A 23467-nucleotide genomic window follows, 5' to 3' on the forward strand; every position below is an offset into this window, starting at 1 on the left:
AATTGAGTTACTTTTTCTAAAGTGCAGTACACTGGATTGCCTCTTCAACAGCTAATTTACAATATAAATTTTAGGTTTCAATTATTACATCTGTAGACAATAATAATCACCTTTACTATAATCGTATGGATTTATTTCTGTACTACCAGCTCATTTAGTAGAAATCAGCCTTGCAACAACAGCTTAGTTAATGCAACAAAGCTTCAATAGAGGTTGTCGCCATACCAAAAGGTACTTTCAATTGTAGGGACTTCAGACAGAAGAAGAAAATAGAATAGTTTAGCAAATGTACAAAGACTATCCCAATATTACTGTTTCTTTTTACTGAATAGCCAATGGTCTCCAGCTTGGTGAGTGATGTGCCAGTATTTTAAGGAAATCTGCTCTCAGCTAGTGATAGTTTGGAAGAAAGTTGATCCTTATGTAAGAAATCTAATGTAAAATTTATTTTAAAGATAATTAAATGATGTTTTCCTTGGAGTTAAGCAAAGAAAGTACAGGCTGAGGTTTTCTACATATCCTGCAGTTAAGTGCGGCATTGCCAAACTTAATATTTTCTTGTTTTGCCAACCCTTGATCAACCCATCACCCAAAAAAGTAGAAATGGAGTGGTATTTAATCATTCTTTGAAGTTCAGATTAATGTAAACTAGACAATGAAAAGTGGCTTAATTTATGGTGATCTGCGCTGATTTGTGTCCTGTTCCTTTTAGTGCCTTGCTGTTGAATTCAGTGATGTCAGCATTCAGAGCGGAGTTTATAGCTGCAAGGTCTATGGATTTTATTGGCATGATTAAAGAGTGTGATGAATCTGGATTCCCCAAGGTAAGTTTTTTGCAATTTAAAGCACTCCTTATTCATTATCTTGCTGAGTGCTTTATACTTTTAGCTAGCTGTCTAGATAGTTCACACAGGATTAAAAAATGGGAGCTCTATGCTGTGTAGAATAAGGTGATTTAAGATCTAGAACATAAAGTGATTTCTATTCCTGTTTCATTCCTGGGTCCTGAATCCTTTACGAGTGGGAGGGGTCCAATGCAAATGGAGACAAGAACTCTCTCTTCTGCAGCAGCAGTCAGGGCCGGCTCCAGGCACTAGCATAGCAAGCAGGTGCCTGGGGCGGCCAATGAAGAGGGGGGCGGTATATCTGGCTGTTCGGCGGCAATTCGGCGGCAGGGCCGTCACTCCCTCTTGGAGCGAAGGACCTGCCGCCGAATTGCCACCGTAGAAGAAGCGATGGTAGAGCTGCCGCCGGATTGCGATTGCGGCTTTTTTTTTTTTTTTTTTTTCTACTTGGGCGGCAAAAACGCTAGAGCTGGCCCTGGCAGTAGTGAATGGATGAAAATGAGGCCTGTTGCAGTTTATTTGTAATAAGGAAGAGGCCCTTATTAGCCAGTCAATCCCAGTGCTGGAAAGAAGTGCTGGGAATGAACTAATTGTGGCTTCATTCACACAGCATGTGACTCTACTCCCCACACTTGTACTGTTTTAAGGGGCTTAATCCTGCCCCATTGAAGCCAGTGGGAGTTTTGCTGTTGACTTCAATGGGAACAAAATCTGACTTCTGGGTGTGCTAGTTTAGAGCCTTTCTTCAGGAATCTTCCAAATAAGTATGCATGTTAAACAGCTGTATTTCATTTCAATGTATACGCTCCGATGAGTTGCTAATTAAATGTAACCGCTTATAGTTCTCCAACAAAAGTGCATTACAGTTCAGTCTTTGAGCCAGAAAGTATATGATCTTTGAGTGACTTACCCAACTAGATAATTTTGTAACCAGGAATATTTTGAAGTATGATCTGTTTCATAGAGAATCTCTAATTGATAGGATGATCTGATCTTTCCTCAGCATCTTCTCTTTCGCTCTTTGGGGTTAAACTTGGCCATGGCTGATCCTCCTGAATGTGATCGCCTTCAGATATTAAATGAAGCCTGGAAGGTTATCACAAAATTGAAGAACCCACAGGTGGGTCATTGATAGGAGATGAGTTCCGGGGTAAGTTGGAACTGACTTGCCAATTTCAGACACAGTTGTAGCCAGTTCAAAATGATGGGGAAAAAAATCACAAATTACATATGAGCTTTCAATACACACTGAGCATAGCATTGTCTAGTTCATCATTCCTAGACACTCAATAATTGCCTTGTCAATAAGCATGCCGGTCATATGTTTCATACATACTGAGTTGTACTCAGTTTGGGTATAGCAGGGCCCCATTCTGAAATTTGTAACCATGAAGGTAGGTCCTTGTGCCTGCTTGGATCCAAGTGCCAGACAAGTGCCTAAGTAATTACTTAACCAGACTGTGGGAAGAGAAATATATACTCTGAAACTTGATACAGATTTTGAAGGTGATGCATTCTTTTGACCATAACATATATATCTATTTCTAGGATTATATTAACTGTGCAGAAGTGTGGGTGGAGTATACCTGCAGACACTTTACGGTATGTAGGAATTTCTATAAGGATTTTTTTTTTCTAATTTTAACTATATGGAGACAGTAAGTAGCTGTATAGCAGTTTACAATGTGAAAAACAATAAACCAGATTATCTCCTAATGTGAGAGCTGAATAGATACAAATTAGAGGCTTAAAAGGAGTCCTTTTGATCATTCATAAATATATTTCTAACCTGTATTTGGAACATAATTGGGGAAATGGGCAGTGTTACAGTAAGTGTGTGTTTGTAACCAGATAATTTTTATTTAAGGTTCAACTACAACCATGTAGAAAATTCATTCTTTTGTAGATGGCAATAAATTCTCAACCTTAACTTAGTACTAACAAAGTATTTTAGTAATTTGATTTCTGCACCATTTTTTATGCTGAGTTGTGACATTTAATTTTCACTACATAGAAGCGTGAGGTCAATACTGTTTTGGCAGATGTTATCAAACACATGACTCCAGATCGTGCATTCGAAGATGCTTATCCGCAGGTAAGAGACTGTTTTGATTTACCAACTCTATAAATAACTGATTTTGTTCCAAAAAAATGCACAGAGGGTTCTAAAGTCTGTTTTACAGTGTATTTTAAAAGGCCTTTTGTAACTCAGGAAGCTCTTTAGAATAAAGCGAATCTGTGGTATAGTGTTCCAGATTTATTCATGGAGGTCAATTTTTAAATCTAGAATAATTTAAAACAAAAGAATTTGTGTATGTGTGTATATATAGCTAGAGAGAGAGAGCGAGCTCTGTGTGTGTATATATGTGTGTGTTTTTAGAATTGTTTTCTACGTGTTAACTGGAAAAAAATAACCTATACATTGGATGATTTACAGATAGATCTGCACCGGTGTCATCATTATGTACATTAAAATGCAATTCATAATGTATTTAGTTGTTTTTCTTCTTTTCCTAGCTTCACTCAATTATTCAGAAAATTATCCATTATTTCCATGACTTTTCTGTACTTTTTTCTGCGGTAAGTCATACCTTTGCATTGTTTTCTAGAACTTGAGTGTAGATTGTTTTCATAAGGAAAGCTAACCTAATTTTCTTATCTGTCATCTGAAAGCTCACATGGTGAGAAGCACTTTTTGTCAAGTATAAACTTGTTAAAACACCATGGGAAGTCTTCTCTTGTTACTTTCTTAAAAAATCCATTATTTGCATTCCAGCCTATCACACTGTTTTCTTCCTAGGTTATAGAATTCTCTAATATCTTTGTTTTAATGCAGCAGTAACAACCAGCCAGCCAGCAAAGGGAGGTCAGATTAACTAATACAGCTTATTTCTGTTCTGTGCTGATAACTACATAATGAGTATTTCAGTATAATGCATACTTATAATGTGTCATAGCAAAGAATTCAGAGTCAACTGTTCTGGTACTGACTGAGGTACAAAGGAAAGAATAGGGAGGCCAATGGGTAGGTTTGTGTTGCAAAGTCTGCTTAAACTACTGAAGCTTGATTAAGGGCAAAATTTTCAAATATACCTAGATGATTTAAGAGCCAAATTTCCATTTTCAGCGACTTAGGCACCTAACGCTCACTGAAAGTCAATGGGTATCAGGCTCCTAAGTCACTTGGACACTTTGAAAATTTTACCATCCATATATTTTGGGGATGGTACAGAAACTAATTCTCTAGATTCTCAAATTCAGCATCTTTAAATGACATCCGAACATTCTAAAGCTTCAAAAGTAGCCCTGGAAAAATCCAAAATGGTGGCAGGAATTTGACAGATTTTTTGGGACTGTAATACCCTATGACTTGTTCCTGGAGTCCTCAGACTTTCCAGTGATCATCACTTCTGTATCTGTGCTGCTTCAAGCATATTATTGCTTTTATAACATATTCTCCATATTTTTTGAGACACGTGGCTAAATGAGCTCTGACCTGTTCCATGTTTATACTGGATACGCTGAGCCAATAAGCTAGCTGTTTTGTCAGCCAATAGGATTTCTCCATTCATACCACCCTGCTATAATTTCACATAGGGTGACCAGACAGCAAGTGTGAAAAATCAGGACAGGGGGTGGGGGGTAATAGGAGCCTATATAAGAAAAAGCCCCCAGAATAGGGACTGTACCTATAAAATCGGGACATCTGGTCACACTAATCTCACAGTACCTAATCTGTGATCCTCCAGGAAGAATAACTTTCTTCAAAAGAAGTAAAAACTGGTCTATTACACTCATACACGCATAGCTGAGATTATTTTAAATATTTCTAAAATATTTATACTTATTGGTTCTTTAGGCAGATTTTCATCTTCAGCACAGAGATCAAAAGCTTTTGTGTGTAAAATACCTTAATATACCTGTTGGTTTTTTTTTAATTTGTATTTTTAGGAGAAATTCTTACCATTCCTGGATATGTTCCAGAAAGAAAGTGTGAGAGTGGAGGTTTGCAAGTGCATTATGGAAGCTTTTATTAAGTAAGTAGAAAATATTCTGATTAAGGGCATGCTAGAGGATCTGGGCAATCTATTGAAAAGTTGTTACGGGAGATAGAATGAATCTGTTTGTAGTCCATTCGGCATGTATAAGGTATTCCAGGCTCCAAGAAGAAAATATAAACATATAATTTTGTATTAATCTTCTTTATTCATCAGTTGCTTATTAATTGTTTTTCAGTGAAAATCAGAGTATCTGAATAGTCTTGTCAACTCTGTGTCTGATAGAAATAACAGATAGCGGTGTAGCCATGTTGGTCTTAGGATTTTAGAGAGACAAGAGCTGAAGAAGAGTTTTGTGTAAGAGCTCGTCTCTCTCATAAACAGAAGTTGGTCCAATAAAGATATTACCTCACCCACCTTATCTCAGAAATATAACTTGACTTTCCTCGTAATAAACAGATTTATTGTTGCTGATTCCAGATTAATTGTTGTTTGTGCTTGCTTCAATTTCCATTATTTGACTTGGTTTACATGATAAAATGCTGTATATTCCTAGCCTTGGCTGACATCAGCAATGATCATGGCATATGAATAAGGAAAGGAACAAATAGACATGTTTGTTGCAGTAAAATGAATGTTTCCTGAATGGAAAATGATATCAGAAGATGAGATTTCATGTTCAGACTTTTCAGAGTCCAGAATAGTTATTTTCATTAAAGCAAAAGATTTTTTTGAAACATTACTTTCTTTTATCTTTTTCTTTTAAATGCTCAAATTGGAGAGCAGTAGTACATAACTTAAAAGTGATATCTGAGTTTCAATTAGATTTCTTCCAATCAGAAATATTAAGTGCTGATAATTCAGGCATGAAAAAATAAATAGTGAAAGGCTGGCTAGAGCAACTTCCACTGGTCTGTTACCAAGAGCAGGCTGTTATGATTTCTTGATTGAATAGTTGAGAAACATTGATAGCCATTCAGATTGTGCCTAATGTGTATGTACTGCATTATGTCAATTTTATATTCCAAGGGAACTGTATATAACAGATTGTGCAATTGATGGTGCCAGGTTTGGAGTCTTTTGTTACTAGTTCTAAATTTTTCAAAAATGTAGTCCGTTGTAGTTGGCAGAATCCTGCAAATGGCTTTTGACCGTGACGAAAATGCACTTTGGATACATTTAAAAACCAAACCAAAACCCAGAAAACTTTATTTGAAGTCCATTAGAAATATTGTTGTAAATACAGAAGGCCAAATTACCTGTCACTGACCCCTTCCATCAACTTCTAAGTGTCCCTGTGCTGCCCTGGTAACCACTTGAAGTGAATGGAACACTTATTAATGAAGTTTCCAGGCTTATCTCCACTCAAAACAGAGCGGGGGGGTGTGATAAATATTTCCTATTCTATTCCGCTAACAGTGAGATGGACCTACTCCTGATGTAGAGCACTCTTTTGGTAATGCCCTTTTGTTAGGCAATATATTAAGGGGAGAGCTTTTAATACTACATAGACAAAGAACACTTAACTATACGTTCATTTACTATATACTATTTATCACTAGGCATTTGTACAGCAGAAAAAAACATATTCAGTACAAATAGAATGAACAATTAATTTCCCTAATAATATTTACTAGCAGACTATAAGATCTGGAATGCAGGGCTCTTCAGTTGTATCACTCTAAACCAAGGTGCTTAATCTCTGTATTCATATCTAGAGGAATTACTGCTAATCAGATTGGAAGGTGGTTCTAGATGGCTCCTCCCATCATATAGAGGGAGTGGGTGTGTCTTTTTGGGCAATTAGGAAATGAGGTAGAGGGGGCCCTGGAGAGGCAGCTTAGGCTGAAGTTTTTGCTTCAGCGTTTTTGAGTTGTCAATGAAGCCATACCTCAGGAAGGAGATGCAATTAAATGCCAGCATCACAGTGGTTTGCTGTGTTGAGGATACAGTGGGGCTTGGTCTGTTCACAGGGGCTGTTCTGAATGCTCTGATACAGTAAAAGATACAGTGGTTATAAGTTAATACAGTATAGAGCATTCATTGCTCATCAGGGTTACAGGTCTCTGCCCTTTATCTCTTTCAGGCTGCCTTGTTTTATTGCATACTGAGTGTTACACTTCTTTGTTCTTGGCAGTTGATTGACTGTGCTAGTTTTGAGGCACTTTTGTTCTCCTTCTTTGGAGCTCAGAGTACAGGAGAGCAAATGGTTTCTTTCAAAATATCTGTTGAAAATGGCATTGGAGATACTATCCAGGAAATAGAGTGGCATTTCTCATTCCTCTGGTAACTCAGGAATTCTGGTTTTTGGCTTCAGTATTTATCTGTGGCATGATTAATACCTCAAGGTGATGCAAGTTCACGATATATACTTGGTCGTCTACTTAGTCCTTGCATGCCTAGACAGGGCACATCACCCATTCTGTGCTATCTGACATTAACCAAGAAACTAGATTCCTATCTGAGATTTCTTTACTGGTTTTGCTTTCAAGTTCTTAGCTGGATATTTCTGGGCAATGTTCTACACTCTCACCATCCATAAGACTTAAGCTGTCTGTGACTTTGTAATAATACCGCCAGATAGTTATGAAATATAAGTCCCACTGTCATGTTTATTTTTTAACTGTATATTAACTGCGAAGGTATAAATATACTTTAAGTATTTTTGTAAAAAGAAAGATACCTTGGGATGTTGCACAATGTAAGGTGTTCTTTGGAGGTTATTTCACAGACAGAGATCACGTTTTCACCATTGCGATTCTCTGCTTATAAGAGTATATAAAGGCTGCCTATGCAAAATTAGCATTAAATGAATTTTAAGTTTTCCACTGTTGTGTCTTGGAGAAACTGCAGTATTTTTATCAGTATTTTCCAAAAATGTTTTTCAGACATCAACAAGACGCTACTAAAGACCCTGTCATACTCAATGCTCTTCTACACGTGTGCAAGACCATGCATGATTCTGTGAAGTAAGATGAAATTTACATGTATTATAATACAGAATATGTGTAAATGGTGGATGTTCTGATGTATAGTTTTACTTTTAGTGGGGTTAATATTTCAGGGTGAATTTATGCATGGCCCTCTCTTTTGCATTAATGGGAGCTGTGCAGTGAAATTACAACACATTATTTACTCTTTAATCATTGCTTTGTTTCAGCATTCAAACTGGAAAATGGCAATAACTTAATAGATTTTTTTTCTAGTGTGGAGGGAGGCAGCAAGGATACTTTTTGAGAATAAAAAACATAAACAAAGTAGCAGATGCTGTTAAGAGAAATGATGCCAGTTTGGGCCCTTTTCAGTTTTTGTGAGGATAAAAAGCAACTAGAATCTTCCAGGAACTACAGTGAACAATAGAGTATTTAGAGGCTTTCAATACATACTTCGCTATTAAAAACTCAGCTCCCAAAATTGAGTTGCACTCGAGCCACTTTCAGTTATTTGACCTGCACAAAGCAGCCCTAATCTGGCAGAAATAACAAGATCTCTCTCCAGTAGGGGGATTGCTGGGTGGTAGAGAAACTCCTTATCAAACTCCCACCCTGTGGCTGTGCAGGAAATGAGGATCCCTGGCTGTCATAATGGCTCTCAGGGGCTGTTGGCAGTTGGAATAATTAAGAACAGCCTTCCTTTTTCCATGCAACCCCCCTGAACCTTGACTGGGAGCCTTGGAAAACCCCTAATTAGCAATTCTTTTAGTTTAGGCAAAGTTAATTTACATCATTCCTTTGATTCTGTTCTGTCAGCTCTTACAATGACCATTTTACATAGCATTCTAATGAGTTAAAACTACCGCCACTTTTCACAAACTTTGGTACAGCAAAGCTTCAACCCACGATCTAGATCTTAGCACAACATAGGCCACTTGAACAGCTGTTGAGTGGTAACAACTTTTAGGCCCTGGTACCAAGCTGGGTCAGATTTGAACTGGCAACCTATATAATTGACCTGTATATCTCATTAAAAATCTCCTGAGGCGTCCAGATCACTCTAGTTCTTTCTTTTGACGGAGGTTTTCCTTCCTTCTTTACTGGATAAAACTATTGTCCTGTTTCCATCTGGTGTTAGCTCTACGAAAATGGTAAAATGATATACAGGAGGTCAAATCTGGAGACAAGTACGTAACGGTAAAAGGATTAAATAGGATTTCTTAATTGTAATTTAAATTTCTGTATATCCATTTTCATCCAAACAGATCTAGCTTATTGGATTTCTATGGGATGTAAATGTATCTCATATTGGATTTGGGTTATACTTTCAGAAAGATCAGATATATTTGTGGTAATTTTGGAAGTAAATGTATCATTTTAGTACTATTTGTGACAGCAAAACTTCTAGAGAACACTATAATGAGACAGTGGTAATAGTAACAGAGTTAAAAGGACACAATTGAGTAATCATAGCTTAAAACAAACCTTCTTATAAATATCACCTTAGAGAATTAAAACTGAAAGAATGTTAAATATCACATTTAAGGGTTTTTTTTAAATTGTTTGTATTTCTCTCAAGTAGGAACATGAATTTAGATTAGCTAATCTAATTTGTTTATAATTAGTTTATAGTCAATTTCTCATCCATGTTTTCATGCTGTAGTTCAATGCTGCACCGCTGAATTGCTGTTTGAGAATATTAGTCTGGATAAAAGCTATATCTTTTTTCACTGGGATTCAAAGTATTTCATAGAAACATTTCTGTTGGTCTCTAAATTTTATAAAATCTTATTTTACAGAATTTACATATTAGGCAAAACTTGTCCTGGTAATATTCCTTTAAGAGTATTATTAAAAATAGCTGACAATCATAAATACAGTGTGATTTTAAGTTAGTTTAAAAATTAAGGGTATAAAAATGAGTATAAGATTAATGTGTCCTTAAAATGAGTGAATTAGATACTGTGAGCATAAAAGAAATTTTAAGAATTTGTAAAATACGTATATAGTTGAAACTTATTTGTTTTTTGAAGATGGCTTATTTTATGTTGACTATGTAAACTTACTGTTGTAGTGCACTAACACTTGAAGATGAAAAGAGAATGTTAGCATCTTTGATAAATGGATTTATAAAAATGGTGAGTATTTAGTATTCATGATTGCCTGGGAAAACTTTTTGTGACAGAGATACGTTGTGGGAAATAGGCACCCCAATACCACTGAAATTCAATGGGACTTTAGCATCCAACTTGCTCAGGATATGTTAAAAATCCCACCCAGTATATTTAGCGAAGGAAATATGCAGATGTTTTGAAGAAATGTCATACAACTTGGTATCACAGGCCTAGTTTAAAGTGTAGATATTACTGCATGCATCAAAATCTTCTGTTAAATGTTTTTAAATATCTTGTAAAACCTATACGTGTTTTTAAAGTTGAATATTAATGAATGTCTTGCCTGTCGTGACAGTCTGAAAGGCCACAGGTCACTAGCAAGTGAACAGTAACATTAGCAGATGTAATTCCACCGCCCACATCTGAGGGGGATCAACACAAAATTAAAAACAAAAACCTTTTTTTAAAAATCAGTTTTTTTGAGCCCTCCAGCATTCCAAAATTGAGACGGACTTAAAAAATATCTTAAAAAACAAAAACAAATGCCCACTCTTCAAAAAACAGTTTGTATTGGGTGCATAATAAATTAGTGTCAATAAAAAGGTTTATTCATTAATCTGTTTGTAGAGTGATTATGTGGGTTTTCTGTTAAGCTGCTTTTATTTATTTGTTTATTTTTTAAATGCAAACCTCACCAAACCCCCACTTCCTATAAACCTCACGTTAGGAATTCTGTTAGATATCAGATCCCTTTCCAGAAGTCTGGAAACTGATGCGTATGCTTGAGAAATATTCAGGCCGTAAATCAGAGACCATATATTGTTTTAATAATAATAAAAACAAAACAAGAAAAACTTGCAGATTTCCCTAGAAGCTAAATTATGAAAGGTGAACAGTTGAAGGAGAATCTCTTCTATCGCTAATATAGCTGTGAGCAAGTTACTTTGAAATTATTCAACTTAACTTCAGTTGAGGATCTTCATTCCAACCCTTTTGGAACAAACAAAAGAGAGAAAGAGACAAAGCACCTTAATTCAAAACACATTATAGAAAGATCAAATAGCTGTGTGCTGCAGACATGTCATAAGTGTGGCTTTTTGTATCTTCCTAATCCCAGGTATCATTTGGCCGGGACTTTGAGCAGCAGCTGAGTTTTTATGTTGAAGCTAGGTCAATGTTTTGCAATCTGGAGCCTGTTCTTGTCCAGCTGGTTCATGTAAGCAAAAAATTTAACTGCAGATGTTGTTTCAATCAGTGGGCTCCCCGCTTCCCCCTTCTCTCCCCCCCCCATTGCCATTCCTTATATTTACTGTGTTAAGGTTTATTTCGCTAGGTATTCAGGAGTAGACTTTGTTTTTGCCTTTCTTTTCTCACTAAATTTTTCTTCAATTGTGTGCTTTTCCCTCATATTTAGTACCATTTAATGATGCAAATTAGCTGTGTCATTAGATTCATTGGTTTATGGAATAAACAATACTACAAGGTCCTCCTATATATTCAGAAATTGGAGGCTGATAGTCACAGGAGGAATCATGTGAGTGCTCTCAAGGAGAGGGTCTGTCTCTGGAACAAACTTCCAGATGAAATTAGACAAATTCCAGAGACAGGCCACCTTTGTCAAACTCTGGAAAATTTTCCTATTTAATCAAGTTTTTGCACCAGAAGCAGAAGGACATGCATAACATCAACCTCCCCCCCTCTCCCGCAACCCCCGTCAAAAGTAGACCTTTCTATAGCTGTGTAAAGGGTAAGAGCCAGAGACTTCATAAATTCCACTGGGACTTGGCTATTTGCATATGAAAGGTGTTAAAATACCACAGTGATTGGTGGCAGTATAAAATTCTTCCATAGATACCTTCTGCACATTTCTTTTGAAAAATGTAGTGGTGTTCTAACTGGATTATGAATTGGGTATTAGTAGAAATGGGATATCTTTCATATTTAAGTTTATTTTCTTTTGTGTTAATTTTTAAATGATTATTATACACAAGATGGAAACAGTATTTCACAAAAATAAATAATTAAAAGTCAAAGACTTTGGTGGAGTTATGGAATCCAGGAGCACAAATAAGAACCCACCCTATAAGGTATATGAAAAGAGTCTACATTTCAGGCTTATGTATTTGTTCTAACTTCCTATGTTTAGAAATCAGTTTGACAGAATGCTATCGAGATATGCTGAGTTCATATGATTAGATCAGTGTAGGGAAGTTTTTTTGTAATTAGAAATTTTCCCATTCTTGCTTAGTTCAAGCAAACAAGAAAAAATAGGAATGGAAAAGGTTGAAATGCCAGGTCAGCAATTCACTGTATAATTTACAAGTGCTGGTTAGTCTTTGCATGCATCCCCCATAACAAACTGTGGAAGCACAATTTCATATTTTTAAATTTAAAACTGTTGGGTAACTGAAAAATAATAGCAACATAATAATCAGGATGACTATTTTGGTGTTTGGTGGTAATAGGACAGGGAGAATTAATCCATTGCTACTAATTAGATTGGTTTATAAAGTGGGAGTTACAAACAGATACTGATTGACTCACTTACTGAATCTTCCTAATTTACAGTTCGCTATCTCCTATAGCAGCCTTGGGTGGAAATTCAACTAATTGTCTTTTTTTATTTTTGTTCTTGTTTTTATGTAACAAATAATTTTACAAAAGCACTAATACACTCAAAGTGCAGGTTTGATAAATACTTCACTACTTGGAGGTTAGACCTAGGCTAAATACTGCACCTAAGGCATATCAGTGTCTTGTGTAACAGCACACATTGTCCAGCCACATCGGAAGAAAGACAGGAGGCAATGGATGTGGTTTAGTTAGGCCACAATAAAAACAAAATCACTTAAAATATCTGGGAGTACATGGCAATAAATTGTATATTGCGGATCATCATAGTTTCCTAATCATTTCCATATAATCCCCAACGTGGTCCCGGCCATCCAGTTGCTGGGACCCTATCCCCTCTCCTCTTGTATGAGGTAAAAGGGGGCTAGAAAAGGAGGAAGGGGTCAGCTGCTCACTGTTCCAGATGTAGGAGCCCCAAACCTCCCCTTCCTCAGCTTTCTCAAGATGTTTTCTCTGTAATCCTTTTCCATACCCGTCCATAACAAGCATCTGCACTGGACATCTGCCATGAGTTTTACCTACTAAGTTGTGGCATTATAACCAAACACCTCTCCTCAACCCTACAGGGTCCCAGACTTGCTTTGGGAAAGATGAAAAAACCCACCCCATCTCGCCGAGTCTTGTAGTGAGGGAAAAATTCTTTCCCAGTCCCCAAGGAAAAAGGGGCAACAGCAGATCATGAAGGAAGCTGGTTCTTTCTCAGATTTCATGGGTGGGAGGGTGGTGCTGCCAGCTCGATCCAGGTAAAAGAGGGCTTCTCCTGGATTGCATGGGGTCTAAATACCCCCCTTCTCTCCCTCCCCTCTTCCAGTCAGCAGGAAGGGCAGTACCCCCTCCAGACCTGACCTAGCTGCTTCCTGCTCTTCTGTGTTCTGTCTGTCCATGTAAACTTTCCCCTTCTGCCCCATTTGCAGAGGGGAGCCCATAAAGGGACCACAACTCCTTTCTTTCTGGCCAGCCAGACAAGGACTCTCCAAATATAGTTGTGGTGAACACGTTATCCCATTGGCTACTTCTGTTTCCCATATGTTTAACTTGACAGAATGGTAAGAGTTGGGTGTTTATTTGCAGACCTGGTAAATCTATTCATTTCTATTAGTGCCTTATCTTTCTTTTTTATACATAGTCTGTGAACCAACTGGCAATGGAAACGAGAAAAGTGATGAAGGGAAATCATTCCAGAAAGACAGCTGCATTTGTCAGGGTAGGTGCAAAAGTCAAATATATTTCTAGATTCTTCATCCCATGTGCACAGATGTTACGATGGGTGGAGCCTAAGGTTGTAATTTATACAGAAGAAATACATTTGTGGTTTCCATATTACTTATCAACTCACTTTCCCTTATGGGCACTGATATTTACTCACTAACAGCCAGTTGCTGCCATCCTCATTAGACAAAACTCCTGCAGAGTCCAATGAGTTTGCCTAAGTAAGGGTGATAAGATTCGGTCCCTAAATGAGGTTTAAGCCCTCCTTTAAGGAAATTTCATTTTTCCAAATTGTCATTGTATGCAAGCCAGTTATATAAAGGGGAGAAAAGAGCTGCTGCAAGCTAAATGGCATGACAATGTGTATCATAATCAAAAAGTCAAAGTGGATACTTATATCTAAAATAATATATTCTCATAGTGCAGGTGTGTCTTTACACCAGAACTATATGATTCATATATATCAGCATGCCAGTTTTTCCCTGAAGGATCCCACCTTCTTAGAAAGTGTAGATCTGGCTGGGGAAGGATTAAGTGGATTGTGTTGACTCACAGTCAAGTGACTCATGGTACCTGGATATACGGGAAGTGGGATTGACTTTCTGGAGAGAGAGAGGATCTAGGGTGTGGGTTGATCACTCCTGAGGGAGGAACCCTAGGAGCAAGAAAGCCTTCAAAGAAGTTCTGAGCTAATTTTTATTTTATTGTTTTCACTGTTAATAAAGGGAAACCCCAAGAATTGGGTCAGTTTGAACTTCACATACTTGGTGGGCCATGTTTTGTAGAAGAAGCTGGGAAAGATACCTACTCATATTATATTTTTAAGCTTTTGTTTGAGCATATACAACAGTAGTTAACAAACATAGTCCTCAAATTGCTATACCTCTGATTTAAGAAATTATTTGAGTCATGTTTTCATACATTTTCTTCTTTTCTTAGGCTTGTGTTGCCTTCTGCTTCATTACAATTCCATCTCTGACTAGTATCTTTGCACGTCTTAATTTGTACCTGAACTCTGGACAGGTTGCCCTGGCAAATCAGTGCCTTTCACAAGGTAAGATAGGTGTTTGTTTCAATTGCATAATAATCCTTTCTTGCCAGAAAACAGAATATTACTAGTTGTGGATAATATTGATTCAGTTTGAAACTGAAGTTAACTCTTTCACTCCTTATTCTTACACACCTTGCTGTAGTCACAAAGTAAAATAATTCTAAATGTATTTTTCTAAATTATAGCATATTTAAAATATAGGAATTATTGTAGAAAAGAGAGATCTGCTATTCAGGTATTTATTCAACTACTCCTTATTTTAGCCTCAGCTATGATATTTTTAAATAGCATATCTTCAGAGAAAGCAGTGCTGTTTTAAATAAGGGACTTGAACTTGTGTGCAAATAATGTGCTTTAAATACATTTTTCTTGAGGAGGAGGAGGAAACTTAGACCAGCTAAATGATTATGCATGGAGATTGATATTCCTGTAAAAACTGTTGGCGAAGAATTAAAGGTCTAAGTACTTCAGTCAGGTAGCCCTAATCATTGATTGTGGTGCTGCATTTTGTTGTGGTACTGGAAGATAGATGTCAAAGCACAGAAGGAATATGCCATGAAGAAAATACTTTGCTAATAAAAATGTGTCACGTGTTCCAGAGAAACTAGTATTGAAACTAGAAACTCGCTCTCCTCCACCCTCGCTCAATACTCACTTTCACTGGGCTGGGGCAGGGGGTTGGGATGCGGGATGGGGTGAGGCTCCGGCTGGGAGTGCAGGTTCTGGGGTGGGGCTGGGGATGAGGGGTTTGGGATGCAGGAGGGGACTCCCAGCTGTGGTTGGGGCTGAGGGGTTCGGCATGAGGGAGGGGGCTCTAGGCTGGAGCGGGGGTTGGGGTGTGGGAGAGGGTACGGGCTCCGGGCTGGGGCAGGGGGTTTGGGTGTGGGGGGATGAGGGCTCCAGCTGGGGGTGCGGACTCTGGGGTGGGGCCAGGGATGAGGGGTTTGGGGTGCAGTATGGGGCTCTGAGATGGGATGGGACAGGGGGTTGGGGTGCAGGAGGGGATGCAGGGTGCAGGCTCCGGCAGGAAGTTTGGGTGTGGGAGGGGGTTCCGAGCTGGGGTAGGGGGTTGGGACACGAAGGGGTTCGGGGTGAGAGCTCTGGGTGGCACTGATCTCATGCAGCTCCTGGGAAGCAGAATCATGTCCCTCCGGCTCCTAGGCAGAGGGGCAGCCAGGGGGGTCCGCATGCTGCCCCCATCCGCAGGCACTGCCCCCACAGCTTCCATTGGCCACGGTTCCTGGCCAATGGGAGCTGTGGAGCTGGTGCTTGGGACAGTGCCTGCGGGCGGGGGCAGGGTGCGGAGCCTCCCAGCTGCCCCTCCACTTAAGAGCCAGAGGGACATGCCAGCCGCTTCCCGGGAGCTGTGCGGAGCTAGGCAAGCAGCCTGTTTGCCCCATTGGCGCTGCGGCTAATCACAGAATCATAGAATATTAGGGTTGGAAGAGACCTCAGGAGGTCATCTAGTCCAATCCCCTGCTCAAAGCAGGACCAACACCAACTAAATCATCACAGCCAGGGCTTTGTCAAGCCGGGCCTTAAAAACCTCTAAGGATGGAGATTCCACCACCTCCCTAGGTAACCTATTCCAGTGCTTCACCACCCTCCTAGTGAAATAGTGTTTCCTAATATCCAAGTGTGACAGACCCAGACCAGTGGGGTACAGGAGTCTGGTAGAGGGCAAATATACTGGTCACTGGATGAGTAGTTTTCTGTTCCCTGAGTGACCAGAGCAGGGGCTGCACTAGAGTAATCAGGAAGCTGCTAGAATCAATTAAGGCAGGCTAATCAGGGCACCTGGGTTTTAAAAGGAACTCACTTCAGTTTGTGGTGCGAGTCTGAGGAGCTGGGAGTGAGAGGGTGTGCTGCTGGAGGACTGAGGAGTACAAGCGTTATCAGACACCAGGAGGAAGGTCCTGTGTGAGAGAATAAGGAAGGTGTTTGGAGGAGGCCATGGGGAAGTAGCCCAGGGAGTTGTAGCTGTCATGCAGCTGTTACAGGAGGCACTATAGACAGCTGCAGTCCACAGGGCCCTGGACTGGAACCCGGAGTAGAGGGCGGGCCCGGGTTCCCCCCAAACCTCCCAATTGATCTGGACTGTAGGTTCTTCCAGAGGGGAAGGTCTCTGGGCTGTTCCCCAACCCACATGGTGAATCTCTGAGGCAAGAAAATCCGCCAATAAGCGCAGGACCCACCAAGATAGAGGAGGAACTTTGTCACACAACCTAGACCTCCCTCACTGCAACTTGAGACCACTGCTTCGTGTTCTGTCATCTGCCACCGCTGAGAACAGCCTAGCTCCATCTTCTTTGGAACCCCCTTCAGGTAGTTGAAGGCTGCTATCAAATCCCCCCTCACTCTTCTCTTCTGCAGACTAAATAACCCCAGTTCCCTCAGCCTCTTCTCGTAAGTCATGTGCCCCAGCCCCCTAATTATTTTGGTTGCCAACTGGACTTTTAGTGGCTCGGTCAGCTGTGCTGGCCGGAGCTGCCAGGGTTCCTTTTCGACCGGGTGTTCGGGTCGAAAACCGGACGCCTGGCAACCTTAATTGACTAGTATCGAGAAATGTGAGGAATCAAAACGTGCTCATTTGATCTGAATTATTATCAAACTAATGCCTGAACATGGTATTCAGTCAGGGGCTCTGTTTTACTAGATGTCTTAGATAAGATGTAAAGCAGAAGTTCTGATCACTTGTGGTTTAAAAAAAATATCCAATGGCAAGAGTTATGAGTGTTAGCCCTGGTGTCCTGTTCAAATTCCAGCTTGAGCATACTTGCCTAAAAGCAGCTTCCTCTACTTCACCTGGATACAGTGTCCTTCATTCCCTGTCTTAAGCTGTTACGCAGTTTTATTATGCGCCCGTAAATTGTTGTGATCTTTAGCCTCAGAGATTACTGTGTTTCATTGCTGGGTGAAGGGCTTCCTATATGCTGTATATGGTTTGCATAATGCTTGGGAATTTTTCATGGTCTTCTCTTTATCTTTAATCATGTCTTGTATGTTAAACATTGTTTTTCCCTATACTTTTTTGTGCACTTCTGTAGTGAAAGCCATAAATTGCATTACTATGAAAACATCTTCTTGTGGTGGCTGTTCTCTGATTTTAGCTTTGTGTATGTATATAGAAGAATTAATGAAGCTCATGTTGTAACATTTTAACCAGTACTTGTTATGTATGGAAGAGGATCCCATATTTGGCTCATATTGCTGTCACTGCCACCATAACTTACTATGAAATATCAAGGGGTGTTTGGGTGGGGAGAGGGCGGACGACAACTGATGGAATCGGGGTGGGTTATGCATGTAAGTTGACAAATCAGATAAAACTTATTTTTAACAACATGAACTTGGCTTGAAGGGTGCAGGCACTTGTGTCTAAAATTTACACTTGTCTTGCTGGGTGCAGTGTTGTTGTAGCTGTGTCAGTCCCAGGATATTTACTCCTGGGGGAATTCTGTGTCACTGTGTGCATAATTAATGAGACATGCATATTTTTAATTTTTTGCGCAGAAGAAAGCTTCTGCTGGAAAGTTGCTGCAGTTCTACCTTTTGCCCAACAGAGGGCACTGTGGCGCTAGAACAGAGCAACAGTTCCCGGGCAACTAGGGAAGGAAAAGAGCCTGCCTTCTTCACAGGGCCTGTCAGGCCAGGTCAGGAGACAAGGGCTATGGGGAGACAGACAGCATGGGGCTGCTGGGCGGTCACAGACAGGGACTCATAAGGGCTGTTGGGACAGGGTTTGAATGGGAGTGGCCACATGGGGACAGGGGGTGGCTGAGTGGGGGCACAGAAACACATGGGAATGGGGAGGGGTGCAGGGCCACATGGGGATGGGGGAAGTGGGGGTGGAGGGACACATATGGGCAGGGGATGCAAGGACACATGGGGGTGCAGGAACACATGGAGACAGGGGCAGAAGTGCCTGACTGAATGGGAGAGGCTAGGGGTCAGCCAGAGTCTGCATGGGGGAAGCTCCCTAACACTCCCTGCCCAGCCCCCAAATAAACCTGTTCCATAATTTCCCCACCCATTCCCAACAACCCTCCAAGTTCACACCCAACCTCCTTCCCAGCAATTTACTTCCCTCTCCTTCAGCTCCATCTCCTCGAAGCCTTTGCACTGCTTCTGTGGGGGGTGGGAAATATGGTTCTGTATTGTAGTTTAAATGAATTATTACTTAGAGTTCTGTATTAATGTGCCCAGTAAGGAATCTATTTGTTAAAAAACATTTCCTGAATCTTTTTTGTTGTCTGTATTTTTACAGACATACTTGCTGACAGCTATTCTGAAATAAATGACAAAAAATAATTGAAACTGGTATGATTATATTGTGTTATTTTGACAAATAAAATATGCAGAATTTTGCAGAATTTGAAAATATTGTGCGCAGAATTTTTATTTTTTTGGTGCAGAATTCTCCCAGGAGTATATGATATTGGAGAGAGAATGTGGGTGAGGTATCTTTTATTGGCCCAACTTCTGGTAATGAGAGAGACAAGCTTTTGAGCTGCACACAGCTCTTCCTTGTCTTGCTAACAGTCTGTGCCAGAATGTTACTTTGCAGCCTATGTCTGACTTCCCACCTAATAACAGGCTGTTATACTGTGGGAGAAAAGGGCTGTCATGCATATTTATTTTGAAGGCCAGTAGGAGATAAGGGTGAAGTGAGGGTGTTTAAATGTCAGAAGCTAAACAAATGCAAAGCTTTAGCCTTACAGGTATACTGTAACTTTTGTAATTGAACTTGTAGCCTGACTTTAAAAAAACAAGCACAAATAAGTCATTTGCTTGTGTGACTGTTAAGGGAGGGGTCTCATATTAAAAGCTTTCAAGAAATTTCAGGTGTTAACACCAAGAAATAGTTTCAGGTGGGAAAAACTGTCCGATGAGATCATCTATTAGACTGTGAAGTAGACTTCCAGTAGAAGTGGTGGAAACCTTATTACTAGTCATTTAAAACTGCAGTAGGGAACAATCCTTCACTTGCATGGAGATAGAACGCAACATATAGCCTATCTCTGATTTCTGTGAGTCCATATATAAATGCAGGGAAGAATAACTTACATCTTGTCTTCCTGTTTCAGTTGATAATGTTGCCAAAGCTGTGCATTCACTAGCAAGTTCCAGCTGCACTCACAAACATGCTGCGTAGGAAGCTGACTAAGGCGTTTAGTACAAGACCACTGTTAGATTTTTATTTTTTTTTGGTCTGAACATGATGTTGCACATATAATCAGGGCAGAGGGATTTAGAGAAAAGCTGGCTGTTATATCCAAGTATGCTGTAAAAACAAAAGAGTTGCAAAGTCAGATGTGCAATTGAGTTTATGCAGCTTGTTTGTAGACAAACTATTCACAGACCCAAAAATGAAGTCATTTTTTCCCGCTAGTGTTTTATTGTTAATTCATTAGCTGTCCCCTTATTTTGTATATTCTTTGTTGTTGCTTAGTACTGGATCTTTTGTTAGAAATAAAATCTGTTCAGTACCTGGTTTATCTTGTCTCTAAGGGCTATACTCTACACCAGCAGGGGCTGACTCGTCTAATTGCCTTTTCCATCTCTGAATGACAGGATCCTAACTCTTCCATTTCATCTTCATGATCCATCTCCTTCCTTCTCACGGCACCCCAGCAAATGTCCAAATTTCTGACGTGAGAACTTGGACGACAGGAGATGGATCACTTGATGATTACCTGTTCTATTATTTCCCTCTGATGCACCTGGCATTGGCCACTGTTGGAAAACTAGATGGACCTTTGATCTGACCCAGTATGACTGTTCTTATGTAAATGAGTACTCTTATCATTTGACCCACATGTATAAACACAGTGTAATCACTAGACTAGGGGTGGGCAAACTTTTTAGCCACGTTGGAGTTGCAAAACTGTATGGAGGGCCGGGTAGGGAAGGCTGTGCCTCCCCAGACTGCCTGGCCCCCACCCCACCCACTTCCCGCCCCTGGACTGCCCCCCTCAGAACCTCTGACCCATCCAACCCAGTCCCACTTGCCCGACCTGAGCGGCGGGTGGAACGTGGCAAGCCCCGGCTCCCGCATCCCCAGCCGGAGCGCGGCAAGACCCCAGTCCTGCTCCCCGGCTGGAGGTCGAGGGCTGGATATAGATGTCCCGCAGGCCGCAGTTTGCCCACCCCTGCACTAGACAATTAATATGAATTCCCACACAGAACTCTTTGGTAATGTTGCAGGTACATCTCACTGTTTGAGTGCATATTACTTTTCATGACTGTTGAGATGTTAAAACCAAAAACTCCTTGAATCTAAGCCCCCGAAAATGTAGAATTATAGTTCGACTACCTTAATTCTGCTCCTGTGGTGTCTTCCCTTCTTTACATACTTAGTATTGGAAATGTGTGTCGCAGACCACTTGGTTTGACACAGTGTTCCAAATGAGGTTTTGCCAGTGCCTTGTATAAAGGCAATAACACTTCCCTGTCCCTACTGGAAATGCATCCTAGGGTTACATTAGCCTTTTTCACAGCTGCATCACATTGGTGCCTTCTGATCTTCTTGTGATTGACCAATACACCCAGGTCTTTCTCTTCCTCTGTCACTTCCAATTGATTTTGTAGCAAAAATTCTTGTTATTAGTCCCTAATTGCATGACTTTGCACTATTACATTTAATCTCATTTCTATTACTCCAGTTTTCAAGGTCTTCCAGATCAAATAAAACCAAGCTGTATATTATCCAATTACTGTTTACCTCTATGTCCTTAACTACTTTCTCTTTCAAAATTTGTTCCAAGACCTTGCATACAATTGAGTTCAAACTAATGGGCCGGTAGTTTCCAGGATCATTTTTTCCCCTTTCTTAAAAATAGCTACTATATTTAGGCAATTCTCTAGTCATAGGGTATGACCCCCGAGTTTACGGATTCATTAAAAATCCCTGTTATCGGGCTTGCAATTTCATGTGCCAGTTCCTTTAATATTCTTGGATGGAGATTTTCCAGGCCTCCTGATTTGGTCCCATTAAGCTGTTTGAGTTTGACTTCCACCTAGGTTGTGGTACTTTCTACTTCCCTATTGTTGATTCTATTCGCTCCCCTGCCACTATCTCTAAGCTCCTCATTATTTTTATTAATAACTGAGGCAAAATATTCATTTAGGTTTTGGGCCATTCCTAGATTATCTTTAATCTCCACCTCATTCTCAGTGCTTAGTGGTTTCACTTCTTCTTTCCTTGTTTTCTTTTTATTTATATGATTATAGAACCTTTTACTGTTGGTTTTAATTTCCTTTGCAATGTCCGACTCTGCTTGGCTTTTGGCAGTTCTCAATTTTTCCCTACAATTTCTGACCTTTCCTTACTGATCCTTTCCATCTTCCATTACTTTTAGGCTTTCTGCTTTCTCAGTATGCTATTTCAGCCAGCTACTTTGTCTCTTAAAGCCAGATAATGCTTCCTGTGAAGTAAATATTGGTGATGCTGATTACAACAGGGGCAGGATTGGAGCAGGATATGTATCTGTATGAGATGTGTATCTCAAGAGAAAGCATAGCAAGCTCAAATATATACACAACTAGTACTGATTGATGCATAGCAACAAATTTAAAGCTAGTTCCTTAATTGAATCAATGCCAGATTGATGCTGATTCACTCAAATAACTGACACTGCATGGAATACTGTATGTGTTAATAAAATACACTTAGTGGTAACTCTGAGCTCAGAGTGAAATCTTGCAGCATTGTATGTCTGCAATTTCGCTCTTGCTGATTTGGTTTGGCTTGACATAAAGTTGGAGGGGGAGACATAGCTCTAGGATAACATGTTATTGATCTGATAGACCACATGTGGATGCTACAGATGCAGGCATTTTAAAGACTCCATGTGTTTTTCTGAATGTCTCTGCATGAAAATGGAATTTAGCTGTTACCTGATTGTACAATTAAATGCAAGTGCCAATCAAACTGATAGTTGCTGGATTTATTTTTATCAGCCGCTGGAAAGCATCTGATTTCTGTAAACTGTGAATTATCGTGTATACTCGTTCATAAGCCAAATATTTTTGGTAAAAAAGTGACACATCAAAGAGTGGGGGTTGGCTTATAATTGGGTTTACACCAAAATTTGATGATTTTAAACTCTGTGGAATCATTGAATTGAATATCTAATACATTGTCGTTTTGTTTACCTGGAGCTTCTGAAGGCATGGAGCCCCTCAGCTCCCTGTGGCCGCAGCTCGCCGTTCCCAGCCAATGGACTCCCATTGGCTGGGAATGGTGAACTGCGGCCACAGGGAGCTGAGGGGCTCCAGGTAAACAAAACGTCCCAACCCGCCAGCGGGGTCGACTTATGAAAGGGTCGTACAGTTTTTTCTATTTTTACCTAACCATCTTGGGGCGTCAGCTTATAAATGAACGGGCTAATGAATGAGTATATACGGTAATATGAAATTTTTACTCCTTTCTGCAAATTAACTTAACCTTCTTTTTGATAGTCTCCTTCAGTACTCCTGGCAACACTTCACTGCTTAGCTAAGTTATTCAGAACTGGCAAGTTGAACTTACTTTGCCTATGAAGGTGCAGTTTGCAGCTGCCTTCTTCCTCAGTGTTGAGATTCAGAACCAAGAAGTCTACTGGTTCCAGTGTGAAATTACTCCACTTTGATCTGTGTAACTGCTGCTTGCATCAAGATAGAGCAGGAGTGGGCAAACTTTTGG

General features: G+C 40.0%; 1 protein-coding gene across 5 annotated transcripts in view; it reads left to right on the forward strand.

The window, feature by feature from the left end:
* Nucleotides 1-23467, forward strand: part of VPS35L (VPS35 endosomal protein sorting factor like) — a 124278-nt gene that overhangs the window by 56425 nt on the left and 44386 nt on the right. For all 5 annotated transcript variants that reach the window (XR_010590859.1, XR_010590858.1, XM_042853225.2 and 2 more), the window contains exons 16-26: nt 713-824; nt 1849-1965; nt 2394-2447; nt 2860-2940; nt 3363-3425; nt 4797-4882; nt 7732-7812; nt 9851-9914; nt 11008-11106; nt 13648-13725; nt 14670-14784. Coding sequence is in view for 3 of the 5 variants with exons in the window: in XM_042853225.2 (XP_042709159.2) it covers nt 713-824; nt 1849-1965; nt 2394-2447; nt 2860-2940; nt 3363-3425; nt 4797-4882; nt 7732-7812; nt 9851-9914; nt 11008-11106; nt 13648-13725; nt 14670-14784 (950 nt within the window). In the remaining 2 variants the exon portion in view is untranslated. The remainder of the gene's footprint in view (nt 1-712; nt 825-1848; nt 1966-2393; nt 2448-2859; nt 2941-3362; nt 3426-4796; nt 4883-7731; nt 7813-9850; nt 9915-11007; nt 11107-13647; nt 13726-14669; nt 14785-23467) is intronic.

The sequence above is a fragment of the Chrysemys picta genome, chromosome 10, assembly GCF_011386835.1.
Source record: "Chrysemys picta bellii isolate R12L10 chromosome 10, ASM1138683v2, whole genome shotgun sequence".
Lineage (NCBI taxonomy): Eukaryota > Metazoa > Chordata > Testudines > Emydidae > Chrysemys > Chrysemys picta.